This window comes from Cottoperca gobio, chromosome 8, assembly GCF_900634415.1.
Source record: "Cottoperca gobio chromosome 8, fCotGob3.1, whole genome shotgun sequence".
Lineage (NCBI taxonomy): Eukaryota > Metazoa > Chordata > Actinopteri > Perciformes > Bovichtidae > Cottoperca > Cottoperca gobio.
Genome location: NC_041362.1, coordinates 6,495,357 through 6,509,916, shown reverse-complemented (window position 1 = coordinate 6,509,916; position 14,560 = coordinate 6,495,357). Strand labels below are relative to the sequence as shown.

General features: G+C 36.1%; 6 protein-coding genes across 6 annotated transcripts; 3 read left to right on the top strand and 3 right to left on the bottom strand.

Annotated features, from left to right (window-relative positions):
* Positions 1–2,509: 2,509 nt before the first annotated feature.
* Positions 2,510–3,333, bottom strand: LOC115012023 (hemoglobin subunit beta-like). Its single transcript, XM_029437421.1, has 3 exons — positions 3,211–3,333; positions 2,804–3,026; positions 2,510–2,713 (listed from the first exon to the last, which is right to left on the bottom strand). The coding sequence occupies exons 1-3, from the start codon at positions 3,300–3,302 to the stop codon at positions 2,585–2,587; spliced, it is 444 nt and encodes a 147-aa protein (XP_029293281.1). The 5' UTR covers positions 3,303–3,333; the 3' UTR covers positions 2,510–2,584.
* Positions 3,334–4,208: 875 nt separating this feature from the next.
* Positions 4,209–5,013, top strand: LOC115012092 (hemoglobin subunit alpha-2-like). Its single transcript, XM_029437547.1, has 3 exons — positions 4,209–4,341; positions 4,427–4,634; positions 4,813–5,013. Exons 1-3 carry the CDS (start codon positions 4,244–4,246, stop codon positions 4,939–4,941), a joined length of 435 nt encoding a protein of 144 aa, XP_029293407.1. The 5' UTR covers positions 4,209–4,243; the 3' UTR covers positions 4,942–5,013.
* A 1,607-nt stretch (positions 5,014–6,620) lies between these two features.
* On the bottom strand, positions 6,621–7,455 carry LOC115012038 (hemoglobin subunit beta-like). The gene is made up of 3 exons (XM_029437449.1): positions 7,332–7,455; positions 6,926–7,148; positions 6,621–6,835 (listed from the first exon to the last, which is right to left on the bottom strand). The coding sequence occupies exons 1-3, from the start codon at positions 7,421–7,423 to the stop codon at positions 6,707–6,709; spliced, it is 444 nt and encodes a 147-aa protein (XP_029293309.1). The 5' UTR covers positions 7,424–7,455; the 3' UTR covers positions 6,621–6,706.
* Positions 7,456–8,279: 824 nt separating this feature from the next.
* On the top strand, positions 8,280–9,095 carry LOC115012040 (hemoglobin embryonic subunit alpha-like). Its single transcript, XM_029437450.1, has 3 exons — positions 8,280–8,467; positions 8,553–8,760; positions 8,939–9,095. The coding sequence occupies exons 1-3, from the start codon at positions 8,370–8,372 to the stop codon at positions 9,065–9,067; spliced, it is 435 nt and encodes a 144-aa protein (XP_029293310.1). The 5' UTR covers positions 8,280–8,369; the 3' UTR covers positions 9,068–9,095.
* Positions 9,096–10,763: 1,668 nt separating this feature from the next.
* On the bottom strand, positions 10,764–11,597 carry LOC115012017 (hemoglobin subunit beta-like). Its single transcript, XM_029437405.1, has 3 exons — positions 11,475–11,597; positions 11,069–11,291; positions 10,764–10,978 (listed from the first exon to the last, which is right to left on the bottom strand). The coding sequence occupies exons 1-3, from the start codon at positions 11,564–11,566 to the stop codon at positions 10,850–10,852; spliced, it is 444 nt and encodes a 147-aa protein (XP_029293265.1). The 5' UTR covers positions 11,567–11,597; the 3' UTR covers positions 10,764–10,849.
* Positions 11,598–12,457: 860 nt separating this feature from the next.
* Positions 12,458–13,286, top strand: LOC115012090 (hemoglobin subunit alpha-2-like). Its single transcript, XM_029437545.1, has 3 exons — positions 12,458–12,645; positions 12,731–12,938; positions 13,117–13,286. The coding sequence occupies exons 1-3, from the start codon at positions 12,548–12,550 to the stop codon at positions 13,243–13,245; spliced, it is 435 nt and encodes a 144-aa protein (XP_029293405.1). The 5' UTR covers positions 12,458–12,547; the 3' UTR covers positions 13,246–13,286.
* The last annotated feature ends 1,274 nt before the right edge of the window (positions 13,287–14,560 follow it).

The window sequence follows — 14,560 nt, the reverse complement described above, 5'->3', positions numbered from 1 at the left end:
TAAGCGGGTGTAATAGTCGATATGGCCTCTTCCTTCGTTGAGGCAGAGGAAGAACTATGACCTATAGTTGAGGTCACTGCCGCCACTCCTTTCTCCTGGGAGGATGTAGGCGGAGGAGGTTGTAGCCATGGCTGAGGAGGCGGTCCTGTGTATCCGTGATCTGGAGGCGGGGACAGGACAGCTGGAGTGACGTGTTCTGGAGGCGGGGTACTCGCCACTAGAGCACATGCGTCAAGGTCAGGGTGTACATTGTACAGAGAGGTATAGAGAGAAGCCATTTTGGTAGTTTTGTCACTTTTAGTGTGTCTTTGGAAATGTTTTACACCCTGCTTTCCTTTCCCTATTTGCAGCTTCCTTTTTCCACATTTTAAAACCCCTTCTATGACTTTCTACGTTTTTCCATTCTGTTACCTTGAGTTTCCATATCTGTGCCGTAATTAACGACCCTCCTGTTAGAAAACCACATTCATCACACCATTCTTGTAAATGTTTTAAACTATCAGGGCCATATTTTGAAAGTATGAGATCAACAACGGGCCCCTGTGGCCTTTCAACTTGTTTACTCCCTTTGCTACCCATTCACGGTAGTCTTTGGCAAACTCTTTATTTACTTTTTATTCACGTCTACCGAGTCAACCTTTTTATTGACCTTTTAATGTATGAAACACAGAAGTCTCTGTGAGTCCAGATTCCTGTTTCATAAACAAACCCCTGTTTGTTAAGTTTTATGAAATCTATCGGTTATAAAATTGATAAAGCTTATAGTTAGGGCTGGCTCAGGTTTGCCCTGGATCAGCCCCCTAGTTATGCTGCTATAGGCTTAGACTGCCGGGGGACACCTCCCTGCTCTCTTCCTTCTCTTCCTCGCTCCTCCCCTCCCTCTCTTCTTCTCCCTATGAAGTCTCCCTTATGTAAATGTATGTTACTAACTCATCATCCGGGGCATCATCCCCGGAATTTCTGTGTCTCATGTGGCAGGTTGCCACTGATAAAGTTTACGTCAGGATCAGGAATCGTGGCTGCGCCTGCTGCCCTGGTCCTGCTGGACACCGGGAAGCCTTTTTGACATTTTCCTGGATTCATCCATACTTTCTATTTCTTTTTTTTCCAACACAACATAATTTCTGTCAAATGTTGTATTTGTACTATGTTGTTTATCCTGTACACACGACATCTATTGCACGTCTGTCCATCCTGGGAGAGGGATCCCTCCTCAGTTGCTCTCCCTGAGGTTTCTTCCATTTTTCCCCCTTTAATTATGGGGTTTCTTTTAGGAAGTTTTTCCTTGTGCGATGCGAGGGTCTAAGGACAGAGGGTGTTGTAACCTGTACAGTCTGTAAAGCACACTGAGACAAATGTATAATTTGTGATATTGGGCTATACAAATACATTTGATTTGATTTGATTTGATTTAAAACCAGTTTTTCTCCAATATATTCTTTAATCTTTCACTTTTCCACTAATTGTGTAAAGAACATGTAAACACATTTATCAGAGAAACTTCCTCTTTTTCCCGTGGTAAAACAGTCTATTTGATCTCAGGTTTTTCAAAAATACACACTCTGAAATGTATCATAGTTACCTTTACACATTCAATGTTAAACCAGTTACAATTTATATATCAAGTATCAGTATTTCAGTTTCTCACCCGATTCAATTTTGAGATAGGAACACAACGGGTCCTTCTGGATCCAAGTGAAGATGGTCGAGAAATTTGACAGAGCGGTCCTCTCTCTCTCTTATTTCTTTTGTCGAGGTAGAGGTAAAAGACAGCGTCTTTTAGATGTTCAGTCACCGTCCAGCCAGACTCCAGACGATCTCTCACTGGATCCTGTTCGCGACGCCAAGTTTGTGGTGGAATTCTGCCAATACAAACTAAACCAAAGGGTGGTGAGAAGTGAATCTCTTATACTAAAATAAAGATACTTGGTTAAAGAAGTGAGCTCTGCAGAAATGGAACAGTAAAACAGAGTGTCAAACGGTCTAGTGTGACGTTCAAACACTCTACCATGAAGCTCAAAGAACAGAGAATACAATTAGATTATATAATCACCAAGTGGGTGACAATATTTACAGACAATCGGCTGTGCAACTACGCACATCTAGCTGATACGAGAGATACAAGCGTACACATCTAGAGATACAAGAATACAAGGGGAACATGACCAGAGTGTACTCTTGTCCTAATTGCTGTAAGTAGGACAAACATAAATTGAGCATATGAAGAATAGGACAATACAAGACAAGATCAAAAATGACCATTACAATGTGTGTATATATATATATCTATATATATATATATATATATATATATATATATATATAAGCTGCTTTAAACATAGGTTGCTCTCATGTTATACGCATGTAGTATCATTTTTACAGTGTAACCTTTGTTCCTCTCTTAACTAAAGGTCTTAGACTAAAGTCACTGTTTTCCTTTGTGTATTTTCATAATATCATTTATTTTGGACATAGTCATAGACAAAGACTTTGTTGGATTTCATTATTGTTTTATTTGCTTTTGAGACAAAAATAAAGACTTTTTAAACAAATGCTCAGCATGTGAAGGTCTTATGCTGCAGCTCTAATGGTACTGTCTTCCCAGGGAGGTCACCACCACGGCTAGGAACTTCTGGAAAGCTGCCTGCATCTCACCAGTGAAGGCTTTCCCCATCTGAGCAGCAACCACAATGGTCAGGCAGTCAGCCAGGAGCTGCAACACAACAAGCATCAGGAAACATTAACAACATGAAAGGTTGCTCATCGTGGAATATGAATAGTTACATTAGCTGCACGACTTTACCTTGAAATTGTCGGGGTCCACGTGCAGCTTCTCGGAGTGCAGCACGCTCAGCTCGGTGTAGGTGTTCTTGATGTCGTCCATGTTCTTCACAGCCCGGTCCAGACCGTGCAGGATCGTTGTTCCGTGTTTTGCAACCATGGGATTTCCCGTGATCGCAGCTGCGTTGTAGAGGTTTCCAAAGTTTCCGAAATACCTCTGAGTCCAGGGGTAGACGACCAGACACCTGCAGAAACACATACATGTTACAGGGTTAGATTAAGAAGATGACATCTTTGAACCAAGAACATTTACATTTGTGATTGACTGAAACACATTGTGCACAAATTATGATCATACATTTAGTGGAGGGTTTCGCAAAAATTATGTCTCAAGCACACAGTTGTGGACGCAAAATGTCAAAGACTCACCTGGCAAGAGCTTTAGGGCCCACCACCTCATACTCCAATTTAGAGAAGATATCCTGGATGGTGGCGCGCTCGAAGTCTGTCCATTCAACCATTTTGGCAGCTCTAAGTTGTCCTGTGCAGGTCTGTAGATGAGCTCTCCAGCATCAGATGTGCAACTTTTAAAGCCACCCTGCTCCCCTCCCACAAGCAAGCGATTGGCTGAGCCGTGGGTACAAGTACTGTGTCATTTGTTTGGGAACAATGATAAGAGAAAGGCGTATGTGCTCCTCCCAGATTATCTCTAAAACAAAGGAAGTAGTTAAAGTAATACAGTGAACATCTCCCACTTCTCTATCAGTCCCAGCATCAGCACCCTGGACAGCGATCATTAAATGTAACTGCAGACTGTTGATCATCTGAGCTGAAGAAGTCAGGACGGTGCAGACTACAGGCTGTTCTATTGATATTCTTTCAAAGTTGTCTCAGCTGAACAGATAAAGTCACATTTTCATGGTCCTGCTGGAAAATAAAGATGCCAAGAGATGAAATGCCCGGATGTAATATTAGTTTCACCGTGAATTAGAAAAGATGGCCTAATCACGTATGGGTGTGCATATTCACAACATGTACATGTACATAAAGGGTAAGCAGAGGCAGTAAAATAAAAAAATATATTATAGAGGCTAACTTTCTTCTATACAGACTAATGCTATACATATTTTTTTTAATTATACACGTGATCAAGTACAGAGACATGAATCCCTTTAAGCTTCCGGCCATACAAGTGGCTGGTCCATCCTTTAACATTATTATGTATATTATGAAACATTGAAAATATCGTGACTATTTGTGGTTAAACTTTGACTTCCAGAGAAGCTCCAGAGTCATCATGAGAAGATGTTCTTTTTTTTATCTGATGGAGGCTGCAACCTAACACGCCTCGTGCAGCATATCTTGGAGGAGGTTCCGGGTGTGTCATGCTTTGTTACAAGCATAAAAACCCTCACAGTTTGGGCTGATCACGGCATTCAGCGACACTCATTCAACCGACAAGATGACCACTCTCAGTGTTAAGGACAAGGACACAGTCAAAGCCTTCTGGGCTCAAGTGTCTGGAAAGGCGGAGGAGATCGGCACCGATGCTGTGGCCAGGTAAATATGACGTTACCTGCGTCAATTCTTTTAAAATCATTTTCAATATGCACTCGCTAACTGTTTTGTTCTTCGTCTTTTTCAGGATGCTTGTGGTGTACCCGCAGACCAAGACTTACTTCTCCCACTGGAAGGACCAGAGCCCCAACTCTCCCGCTGCGAGGAAGCACGGAGTGACTGTGATGTTGGGAGTTGGAGAGGCTGTGGCCAAAATCGACGACCTGAAAGCAGGTCTTGTGGGCCTCAGTGAGCTGCATGCCTTCACTCTGCGTGTGGACCCTGCCAACTTCAAGGTGCAGATCCCAAGTGAAAGATAACAGCCTGAAATGTATACGGAGTGTCCCTCAAACGTAGGCTGTTGAGAGGTTTCCAGACCTGCAACAGGTCCATGTGTTATTAGCGTGCACATAATGCCTCCATGTGTGATGGGTCCATGTATGTAACATCTGTGTGACCGTCTTCTTTTCACAGATTATCTCCCACTGCATCCTTGTGGTCATGGCCACCATGTTCCCCAACGAATTCACCCCTGAGGTCCATGTGTCTCTGGACAAATTCCTGGCTGCTCTGGCTCTGGCCCTGTCTGAGAAGTACCGATAAACAGCAGGAGAAGAAGACAGAGACTGCAGCACGAGCTAACTCCGAAAATAATAAATAAATATACATGCAAAACAAACTTTGTTTTTGGGATGATGTTTTTGTATTTTGGTGTACATAAAAAGTCAGCTTTTGTTTAAACCTTTTCAACAAAACTCATGGTATTAAATTAGCAGAAATATGGGGAAAGCATATATTTTACTAAAATCTTGTCAAAACAACAATTGCTAGAAACTCATCGATTTGAAAAGATAAAGTCTACAAATGTCATCATATGATGAAAAAATCAAAAAATCAAATCATATATATACATACAGTATATATGAATATGTGTGTGTATATGTAGCTTAGAGAACTATATATCTGTATGTATATAAATATATATTTATATACATACAGATATATATATATATATATATATATATATATATATATATATATATTTCTCTAAACTATATATATATATATATATATACATACTCACATATTCATATCTACTATATGTATATATATGATTTTATTTTTAATATATGTATAGATATATCTATATATATATATATATATATCTATATATCTATATATATATATATAATATATATAAATATATACATATAGATACATACATATGTATATATATATGCCTCTAAACTATATATATATTTATTTATCATAATTTCTTATTTATTGTATATGCTTCTTCTAAACTATATACATAACATATAATATTTCTGTTTTTAAATATAATAAATGCTATACAATATAATGAATAGAATATACATTTTATTGTTACTAATATTAGTATGTATGTATGTATATATGTATATACATATCTGCTTCTAAACTATATATATAATATATAATAATTTCTGTTTTTAATAGAATAAATGCTATAAAATATATAAAATAAAACATAAATTGTATTATTATGTATGTATGTAATGTATGTATATATATATATATATATATCTAATAACTAATAAGTATATACATTTTAATTTGATATAAACTGTATGTATATATTTATATAAATACATATGTATGTATGTATGTATGTATGTATGTATGTATGTATGTATGTATGTATGTATGTATGTATGTATGTATGTATATATACACTATATATTAATGTGTGTATATATGTATATGTGTATGTCTTTATGTATATATATTTATATATATATAACCTGATATTTCCTAATTTCCGTTTTTAAATAGAATAAATACTATACAATATAATAAATCAAACATAAATATTAGTATTACTATTAATATTATTATATTTAACAAAAACTTAAACTATAGTAATAGTTTTTCATGAATATTTCCTTTTATAACTTGATGTTTAAAAATTTGATTCAATGTGTTATCATATAATAAATCAAACTAAATTATTATTATTATTATTTAGACGTAGAAGTAGTTGTATTGTTTCCATATTAATGACTATTATTAAATAATCTGTTGGATATTTAGTTTTGCTGTGATTTAATAAACACTTACAGAAGAGACTGCTGCTTTAAACATAGGTTACTCTCATGTTATGAGCATGTAGTATAATTTTTACATTGTACCCTTCGTTTCTCTCTTAACTAAAGGTCTTAGACTAAAGTCACTGTTTTCCTTTGTGTGTTTTCATAATATCATTTATTTTGGACATAGTCATAGACAAAGACTTTGTTGGATTTCATTATTGTTTTATTTGCTTTTGAGACAAAAATAAAGACTTTTTAAACAAATGCTCAGCATGTGAAGGTCTTGTGCTGCAGCTCTAATGGTACTGTCTTCCCAGGGAGGTCACCACCACGGCCAGGAACTTCTGGAAAGCTGCCTGCATCTCACCAGTGAAGGCTTTCCCCATCTGAGCAGCAACCACAATGGTCAGGCAGTCAGCCAGGAGCTGCAACACAACAAGCATCAGGAAACATCAACATCATGAAAGGTTGCTCATCGTGGAATATCAATAGTTACATTAGCTGCACGACTTTACCTTGAAATTGTCGGGGTCCACGTGCAGCTTCTCGGAGTGCAGCACGCTCAGCTCGGTGTAGGTGTTCTTGATGTCGTCCATGTTCTTCACAGCCCGGTCCAGACCGTGCAGGATCGTTGTTCCGTGTTTTGCAACCATGGGATTTCCCGTGATCGCAGCTGCGTTGTAGAGGTTTCCAAAGTTTCCGAAATACCTCTGAGTCCAGGGGTAGACGACCAGACACCTGCAGAAACACATACATGTTACAGGGTTAGATTAGAAGATGAGATCTTGGAACCAAGAACATTTACATTTGTGATTGACTGAAACACATTGTGCACAAATTCTGATCTTAAATTTAGTGGAGGGTTTCGCAAAAATTATGTCTCAAGCACACAGTTGTGGACGCAAAATGTCAAAGACTCACCTGGCAAGAGCTTTAGGGCCCACCACCTCATACTCCAACTTAGAGAAGATGTCCTGGATGGTGGCGCGCTCGAAGTCTGTCCATTCAACCATTTTGGCAGCTCTAAGTTGTCCTGTGCAGGTCTGTAGATGAGCTCTCCGGCATCAGATGTGACTTTTAAAGCCACCCTGCTCCCCTCCCACAAGCAAGCGATTGGCTGAGCCGTGGGTACAAGTACTGTGTCATTTGTTTGGGAACAATGATAAGAGAAAGGCGTATGTGCTCCTCCCAGATTATCTCTAAAACAAAGGAAGTAGTTAAAGTAATACAGTGAACATCTCCCACTACTCTGTCAGTCCCAGCATCAGCACCCTGGACAGCGATCATTAAATGTAACTGCAGACTGCTGATCCCCTGAGCTGAAGAAGTCAGGACGGTGCAGACTACAGGCTGTTCTATTGATATTCTTTCAAAGTTGTCTCAGCTGAACAGATAAAGTCACATTTTCATGGTCCTGCTGGAAAATAAAGATGCCAAGAGATGAAATGCCCGGATGTAATATTAGTTTCACCGTGAATTAGAAAAGATGGCCTAATCACGTATGGGTGTGCATATTCACAACATGTACATGTACATAAAGAGTAAGCAGAGGCAGTAAAATAAAGAATATATATATATATATATATAGCTAACTTTCTTCTATACAGACTAATGCTATACATATTTTTTTTAATTATACACGTGATCAAGTACAGAGACATGAATCCCTTTAAGCTTCCGGCCATACAAGTGGCTGGTCCATCCTTTAACATTATTATGTATATTATGAAACATTGAAAATATCGTGACTATTTGTGGTTAAACTTTGACTTCCAGAGAAGCTCCAGAGTCATCATGAGAAGATGTTCTTTTTTTTATCTGATGGAGGCTGCAACCTAACACGCCTCGTGCAGCATATCTTGGAGGAGGTTCCGGGTGTGTCATGCTTTGTTACAAGCTTAAAAACCCTCATAGTTTGGGCTGATCACGGCATTCAGCGACACTCATTCAACCGACAAGATGACCACTCTCAGTGTTAAGGACAAGGACACAGTCAAAGCCTTCTGGGCTCAAGTGTCTGGAAAGGCGGAGGAGATCGGCACCGATGCTGTGGCCAGGTAAATATGACGTTACCTGCGTCAATTCTTTTAAAATAATTTTCAATATGCACTCGCTAACTGTTTTGTTCTTCGTCTTTTTCAGGATGCTTGTGGTGTACCCGCAGACCAAGACTTACTTCTCCCACTGGAAGGACCAGAGCCCCAACTCTCCCGCTGCGAGGAAGCACGGAGTGACTGTGATGTTGGGAGTTGGAGAGGCTGTGGCCAAAATCGACGACCTGAAAGAAGGTCTTGTGGGCCTCAGTGAGCTGCATGCCTTCACTCTGCGTGTGGACCCTGCCAACTTCAAGGTGCAGAGCCAAAGTGAAAGATAACAGCCTGAAATGTATACGGAGTGTCCCTCAAACTTAGGCTGTTGAGAGGTTTCCAGACCTGCAACAGGTCCATGTGTTATTAGCGTGCACATAATGCCTCCATGTGTGATGGGTCCATGTATGTAACATCTGTGTGACCGTCTTGTTTTCACAGATTATCTCCCACTGCATCCTTGTGGTCATGGCCACCATGTTCCCCAACGAATTCACCCCTGAGGTCCATGTGTCTCTGGACAAATTCCTGGCTGCTCTGGCTCTGGCCCTGTCTGAGAAGTACCGATAAACAGCAGGAGAAGAAGACAGAGACTGCAGCACGAGCTAACTCCGAAAATAATAAATAAATATTCATGCAAAACAAACTTTGTTTTTGGGATGATGTTTTTGTATTTTGGTGTACATCAAAAGTCAGCTGTTGTTTAAACCTTTTCAACAAAACTCATGGTATTAAATTAGCAGAAATATGGGGAAAGCATATATTTTACTAAAATCTTGTCAAAACAACAATTGCTAGAAACTCATCGATTTGAAAAGAAAAAGTCTACAAATGTCATCATATGATGAAAAAATCATAAAATCAAATCATATATATACATACAGTATATATGAATATGTGTGTGTGTATATGTAGCTTAGAGAACAATATATCTGTATGTATATAAATATATATTTATATACATACAGATATATATATATATATATATATTTCTCTAAACTATATATATATATATATACATACACACATATTCATATCTACTATATGTATATATATGATTTTATTTTTAATATATGTATAGATATATCTATATATATATATATATCTATCTATATATATATATATATATATATATATATATATATCTATATATATATATATATATATATATATATATAAATATATATAAATATATACATATAGATACATACATATGTATATATATATGCCTCTAAACTATATATATATTTATTTATCATAATTTCTTATTTATTGTATATGCTTCTTCTAAACTATATACATAACATATAATATTTCTGTTTTTAAATATAATAAATGCTATACAATATAATGAATAGAATATACATTTTATTATTACTAATATTAGTATGTATGTATGTATATATGTATATACATATCTGCTTCTAAACTATATATATAATATATAATAATTTCTGTTTTTAATAGAATAAATGCTATAAAATATATAAAATAAAACATAAATTGTATTATTATGTATGTATGTAATGTATGTGTATATATATATATATATCTAATAACTAATAAGTATATACATTTTAATTTGATATAAACTGTATGTATATATTTATATAAATACATATGTATGTATGTATGTATGTATGTATGTATGTATGTATGTATGTATGTATGTATGTATGTATGTATGTATATATACACTATATATTAATGTGTGTATATATGTATATGTGTATGTCTTTATGTATATATATTTATATATATATAACCTGATATTTCCTAATTTCCGTTTTTAAATAGAATAAATACTATACAATATAATAAATCAAACATAAATATTAGTATTACTATTAATATTATTATATTTAACAAAAACTTAAACTATAGTAATAGTTTTTCATGAATATTTCCTTTTATAACTTGATGTTTAAAAATTTGATTCAATGTGTTATCATATAATAAATCAAACTAAATTATTATTATTATTATTTAGACGTAGAAGTAGTTGTATTGTTTCCATATTAATGACTATTATTAAATAATCTGTTGGATATTTAGTTTTGCTGTGATTTAATAAACACTTACAGAAGAGACTATGCTGCTTTAAACATAGGTTACTCTCATGTTATGAGCATGTAGTATAATTTTTACATTGTACCCTTCGTTTCTCTCTTAACTAAAGGTCTTAGACTAAAGTCACTGTTTTCCTTTGTGTGTTTTCATAATATCATTTATTTTGGACATAATCATAGACAAAGACTTTGTTGGATTTCATTATTGTTTTATTTGCTTTTGAGACAAAAATAAAGACTTTTTAAACAAATGCTCAGCATGTGAAGGTCTTGTGCTGCAGCTCTAATGGTACTGTCTTCCCAGGGAGGTCACCACCACGGCCAGGAACTTCTGGAAAGCTGCCTGCATCTCACCAGTGAAGGCTTTCCCCATCTGAGCAGCAACCACAATGGTCAGGCAGTCAGCCAGGAGCTGCAACACAACAAGCATCAGGAAACATCAACATCATGAAAGGTTGCTCATCGTGGAATATCAATAGTTACATTAGCTGCACGACTTTACCTTGAAATTGTCGGGGTCCACGTGCAGCTTCTCGGAGTGCAGCACGCTCAGCTCGGTGTAGGTGTTCTTGATGTCGTCCATGTTCTTCACAGCCCGGTCCAGACCGTGCAGGATCGTTGTTCCGTGTTTTGCAACCATGGGATTTCCCGTGATCGCAGCTGCGTTGTAGAGGTTTCCAAAGTTTCCGAAATACCTCTGAGTCCAGGGGTAGACGACCAGACACCTGCAGAAACACATACATGTTACAGGGTTAGATTAGAAGATGAGATCTTGGAACCAAGAACATTTACATTTGTGATTGACTGAAACACATTGTGCACAAATTCTGATCTTAAATTTAGTGGAGGGTTTCGCAAAAATTATGTCTCAAGCACACAGTTGTGGACGCAAAATGTCAAAGACTCACCTGGCAAGAGCTTTAGGGCCCACCACCTCATACTCCAACTTAGAGAAGATGTCCTGGATGGTGGCGCGCTCGAAGTCTGTCCATTCAACCATTTTGGCAGCTCTAAGTTGTCCTGTGCAGGTCTGTAGATGAGCTCTCCAGCATCAGATGCAACTTTTAAAGCCACCCTGCTCCCCTCCCACAAGCAAGCGATTGGCTGAGCCGTGGGTACAAGTACTGTGTCATTTGTTTGGGAACAATGATAAGAGAAAGGCGTATGTGCTCCTCCCAGATTATCTCTAAAACAAAGGAAGTAGTTAAAGTAATACAGTGAACATCTCCCACTTCTCTATCAGTCCCAGCATCAGCACCCTGGACAGCGATCATTAAATGTAACTGCAGACTGCTGATCCCCTGAGCTGAAGAAGTCAGGACGGTGCAGACTACAGGCTGTTCTATTGATATTCTTTCAAAGTTGTCTCAGCTGAACAGATAAAGTCACATTTTCATGGTCCTGCTGGAAAATAAAGATGCCAAGAGATGAAATGCCCGGATGTAATATTAGTTTCACCGTGAATTAGAAAAGATGGCCTAATCACGTATGGGTGTGCATATTCACAACATGTACATGTACATAAAGAGTAAGCAGAGGCAGTAAAATAAAGAATATATATATATATATATATATATATATATATATATATATATATATATATATATAGCTAACTTTCTTCTATACAGACTAATGCTATACATATTTATTTTTATAATACACGTGATCAAGTACAGAGACATGAATCCCTTTAAGCTTCCGGCCATACAAGTGGCTGGTCCATCCTTTAACATTATTATGTATATTATGAAACATTGAAAATATCGTGACTATTTGTGGTTAAACTTTGACTTCCAGAGAAGCTCCAGAGTCATCATGAGAAGATGTTCTTTTTTTTTATCTGATGGAGGCTGCAACCTAACACGCCTCGTGCAGCATATCTTGGAGGAGGTTCCGGGTGTGTCATGCTTTGTTACAAGCTTAAAAACCCTCATAGTTTGGGCTGATCACGGCATTCAGCGACACTCATTCAACCGACAAGATGACCACTCTCAGTGTTAAGGACAAGGACACAGTCAAAGCCTTCTGGGCTCAAGTGTCTGGAAAGGCGGAGGAGATCGGCACCGATGCTGTGGCCAGGTAAATATGACGTTACCTGCGTCAATACTTTTAAAATAATTTTCAATATGCACTCGCTAACTGTTTTGTTCTTCGTCTTTTTCAGGATGCTTGTGGTGTACCCGCAGACCAAGACTTACTTCTCCCACTGGAAGGACCAGAGCCCCAACTCTCCCGCTGCGAGGAAGCACGGAGTGACTGTGATGTTGGGAGTTGGAGAGGCTGTGGCCAAAATCGACGACCTGAAAGCAGGTCTTGTGGGCCTCAGTGAGCTGCATGCCTTCACTCTGCGTGTGGACCCTGCCAACTTCAAGGTGCAGATCCCAAGTGAAAGATAACAGCCTGAAATGTATACGGAGTGTCCCTCAAACTTAGGCTGTTGAGAGGTTTCCAGACCTGCAACAGGTCCATGTGTTATTAGCGTGCACATAATGCCTCCATGTGTGATGGGTCCATGTATGTAACATCTGTGTGATCGTCTTGTTTTCACAGATTATCTCCCACTGCATCCTTGTGGTCATGGCCACCATGTTCCCCAACGAATTCACCCCTGAGGTCCATGTGTCTCTGGACAAATTCCTGGCTGCTCTGGCTCTGGCCCTGTCTGAGAAGTACCGATAAACAGCAGGAGAAGAAGACAGAGACTGCAGCACGAGCTAACTCCGAAAATAATAAATAAATATTCATGCAAAACAAACTTTGTTTTTGGGATGATGTTTTTGTATTTTGGTGTACATCAAAAGTCAGCTGTTGTTTAAACCTTTTCAACAAAACTCATGGTATTAAATTAGCAGAAATATGGGGAAAGCATATATTTTACTAAAATCTTGTCAAAACAACAATTGCTAGAAACTCATCGATTTGAAAAGATAAAGTCTACAAATGTCATCATATGATGAAAAAATCAAAAAATAAAATCATATATATACATACAGTATATATGAATATGTGTGTGTATATGTAGCTTAGAGAACTATATATCTGTATATATATAAATATATATTTATATATATATATATATATATATATATATATATTTCTCTAAACTATATATATATATATATATACTCACACACATATTCATATCTACTATATGTATATATATGATTTTATTTTTAATGTATATATATATATATATATATAGATATATATATATATATCTATATATATCTCTCTCTATATATATATATATATATATATATATATATATATATATATATATATAGATAGATAGATACATACATGTGTATATATACATGCATCTAAATTATATATATTTATTTATCATAATTTCTTATGTGTTGTATTTGCTTCTTCTAAACTATATACATAACATATAATATTTCTGTTTTTAAATATAATAAATGCTATACAATATAATGAACAGAATATAAATTTTAGTATTACTATTATTATTATTATTATTATTATTATTATTATATATGTATATATGTATATACATATATGCTTCTAAACTATATATATATAATATATAATAATTTCTGTTTTTAATAGAATGTATACGTATATATATTTATATATATATATCCTGATATTTCCTAATTTCCGTTTTTAAATAGAATAAATACTATACAATATAATAAATCAAACATAAATGTTAGTATTACTGTTATTAGTAGTATTATTATTATATTTAACAAAAACATAAACCATAGTAATAGTTTTTCATGAATATTTCCTTTTATAACTTGATGTTTAAAAATTTGATTCAATGTGTTATCATATAATAAATCAAACAAAATTATTATTATTTAGACGTAGAAGTAATTGTATTGTTACCATATTAATGACTATTATTAAATAATCTGCTGGATATTCAGTTTTGCTGTGATTTAATAAACACTTACAGAAGAGACTGCTGCTTTAAACATAGGTTACTCTCATGTTATGAGCATGTAGTATAATTTTTACATTG

Excerpts from the sequence above, each read along its gene's own strand:
- LOC115012017 (XM_029437405.1), bottom strand. The coding sequence starts at position 11,566 with ATGGTTGAATGGACAGACTTCGAGCGCGCCACCATCCAGGACATCTTC. Across the intron at positions 11,292-11,474 it reads GGCCCTAAAGCTCTTGCCAG|GTGTCTGGTCGTCTACCCCT; the intron begins GTGAGTCTTTGA and ends GTGTTTCTGCAG. Across the intron at positions 10,979-11,068 it reads TGGACCCCGACAATTTCAAG|CTCCTGGCTGACTGCCTGAC; the intron begins GTAAAGTCGTGC and ends GTTGTGTTGCAG.
- LOC115012023 (XM_029437421.1), bottom strand. The coding sequence starts at position 3,302 with ATGGTTGAATGGACAGACTTCGAGCGCGCCACCATCCAGGATATCTTC. Across the intron at positions 3,027-3,210 it reads GGCCCTAAAGCTCTTGCCAG|GTGTCTGGTCGTCTACCCCT; the intron begins GTGAGTCTTTGA and ends GTGTTTCTGCAG. Across the intron at positions 2,714-2,803 it reads TGGACCCCGACAATTTCAAG|CTCCTGGCTGACTGCCTGAC; the intron begins GTAAAGTCGTGC and ends GTTGTGTTGCAG.
- LOC115012090 (XM_029437545.1), top strand. The coding sequence starts at position 12,548 with ATGACCACTCTCAGTGTTAAGGACAAGGACACAGTCAAAGCCTTCTGG. Across the intron at positions 12,646-12,730 it reads GGCACCGATGCTGTGGCCAG|GATGCTTGTGGTGTACCCGC; the intron begins GTAAATATGACG and ends CGTCTTTTTCAG. Across the intron at positions 12,939-13,116 it reads TGGACCCTGCCAACTTCAAG|ATTATCTCCCACTGCATCCT; the intron begins GTGCAGATCCCA and ends TTGTTTTCACAG.
- LOC115012092 (XM_029437547.1), top strand. The coding sequence starts at position 4,244 with ATGACCACTCTCAGTGTTAAGGACAAGGACACAGTCAAAGCCTTCTGG. Across the intron at positions 4,342-4,426 it reads GGCACCGATGCTGTGGCCAG|GATGCTTGTGGTGTACCCGC; the intron begins GTAAATATGACG and ends CGTCTTTTTCAG. Across the intron at positions 4,635-4,812 it reads TGGACCCTGCCAACTTCAAG|ATTATCTCCCACTGCATCCT; the intron begins GTGCAGATCCCA and ends TTCTTTTCACAG.
- LOC115012038 (XM_029437449.1), bottom strand. The coding sequence starts at position 7,423 with ATGGTTGAATGGACAGACTTCGAGCGCGCCACCATCCAGGACATCTTC. Across the intron at positions 7,149-7,331 it reads GGCCCTAAAGCTCTTGCCAG|GTGTCTGGTCGTCTACCCCT; the intron begins GTGAGTCTTTGA and ends GTGTTTCTGCAG. Across the intron at positions 6,836-6,925 it reads TGGACCCCGACAATTTCAAG|CTCCTGGCTGACTGCCTGAC; the intron begins GTAAAGTCGTGC and ends GTTGTGTTGCAG.
- LOC115012040 (XM_029437450.1), top strand. The coding sequence starts at position 8,370 with ATGACCACTCTCAGTGTTAAGGACAAGGACACAGTCAAAGCCTTCTGG. Across the intron at positions 8,468-8,552 it reads GGCACCGATGCTGTGGCCAG|GATGCTTGTGGTGTACCCGC; the intron begins GTAAATATGACG and ends CGTCTTTTTCAG. Across the intron at positions 8,761-8,938 it reads TGGACCCTGCCAACTTCAAG|ATTATCTCCCACTGCATCCT; the intron begins GTGCAGAGCCAA and ends TTGTTTTCACAG.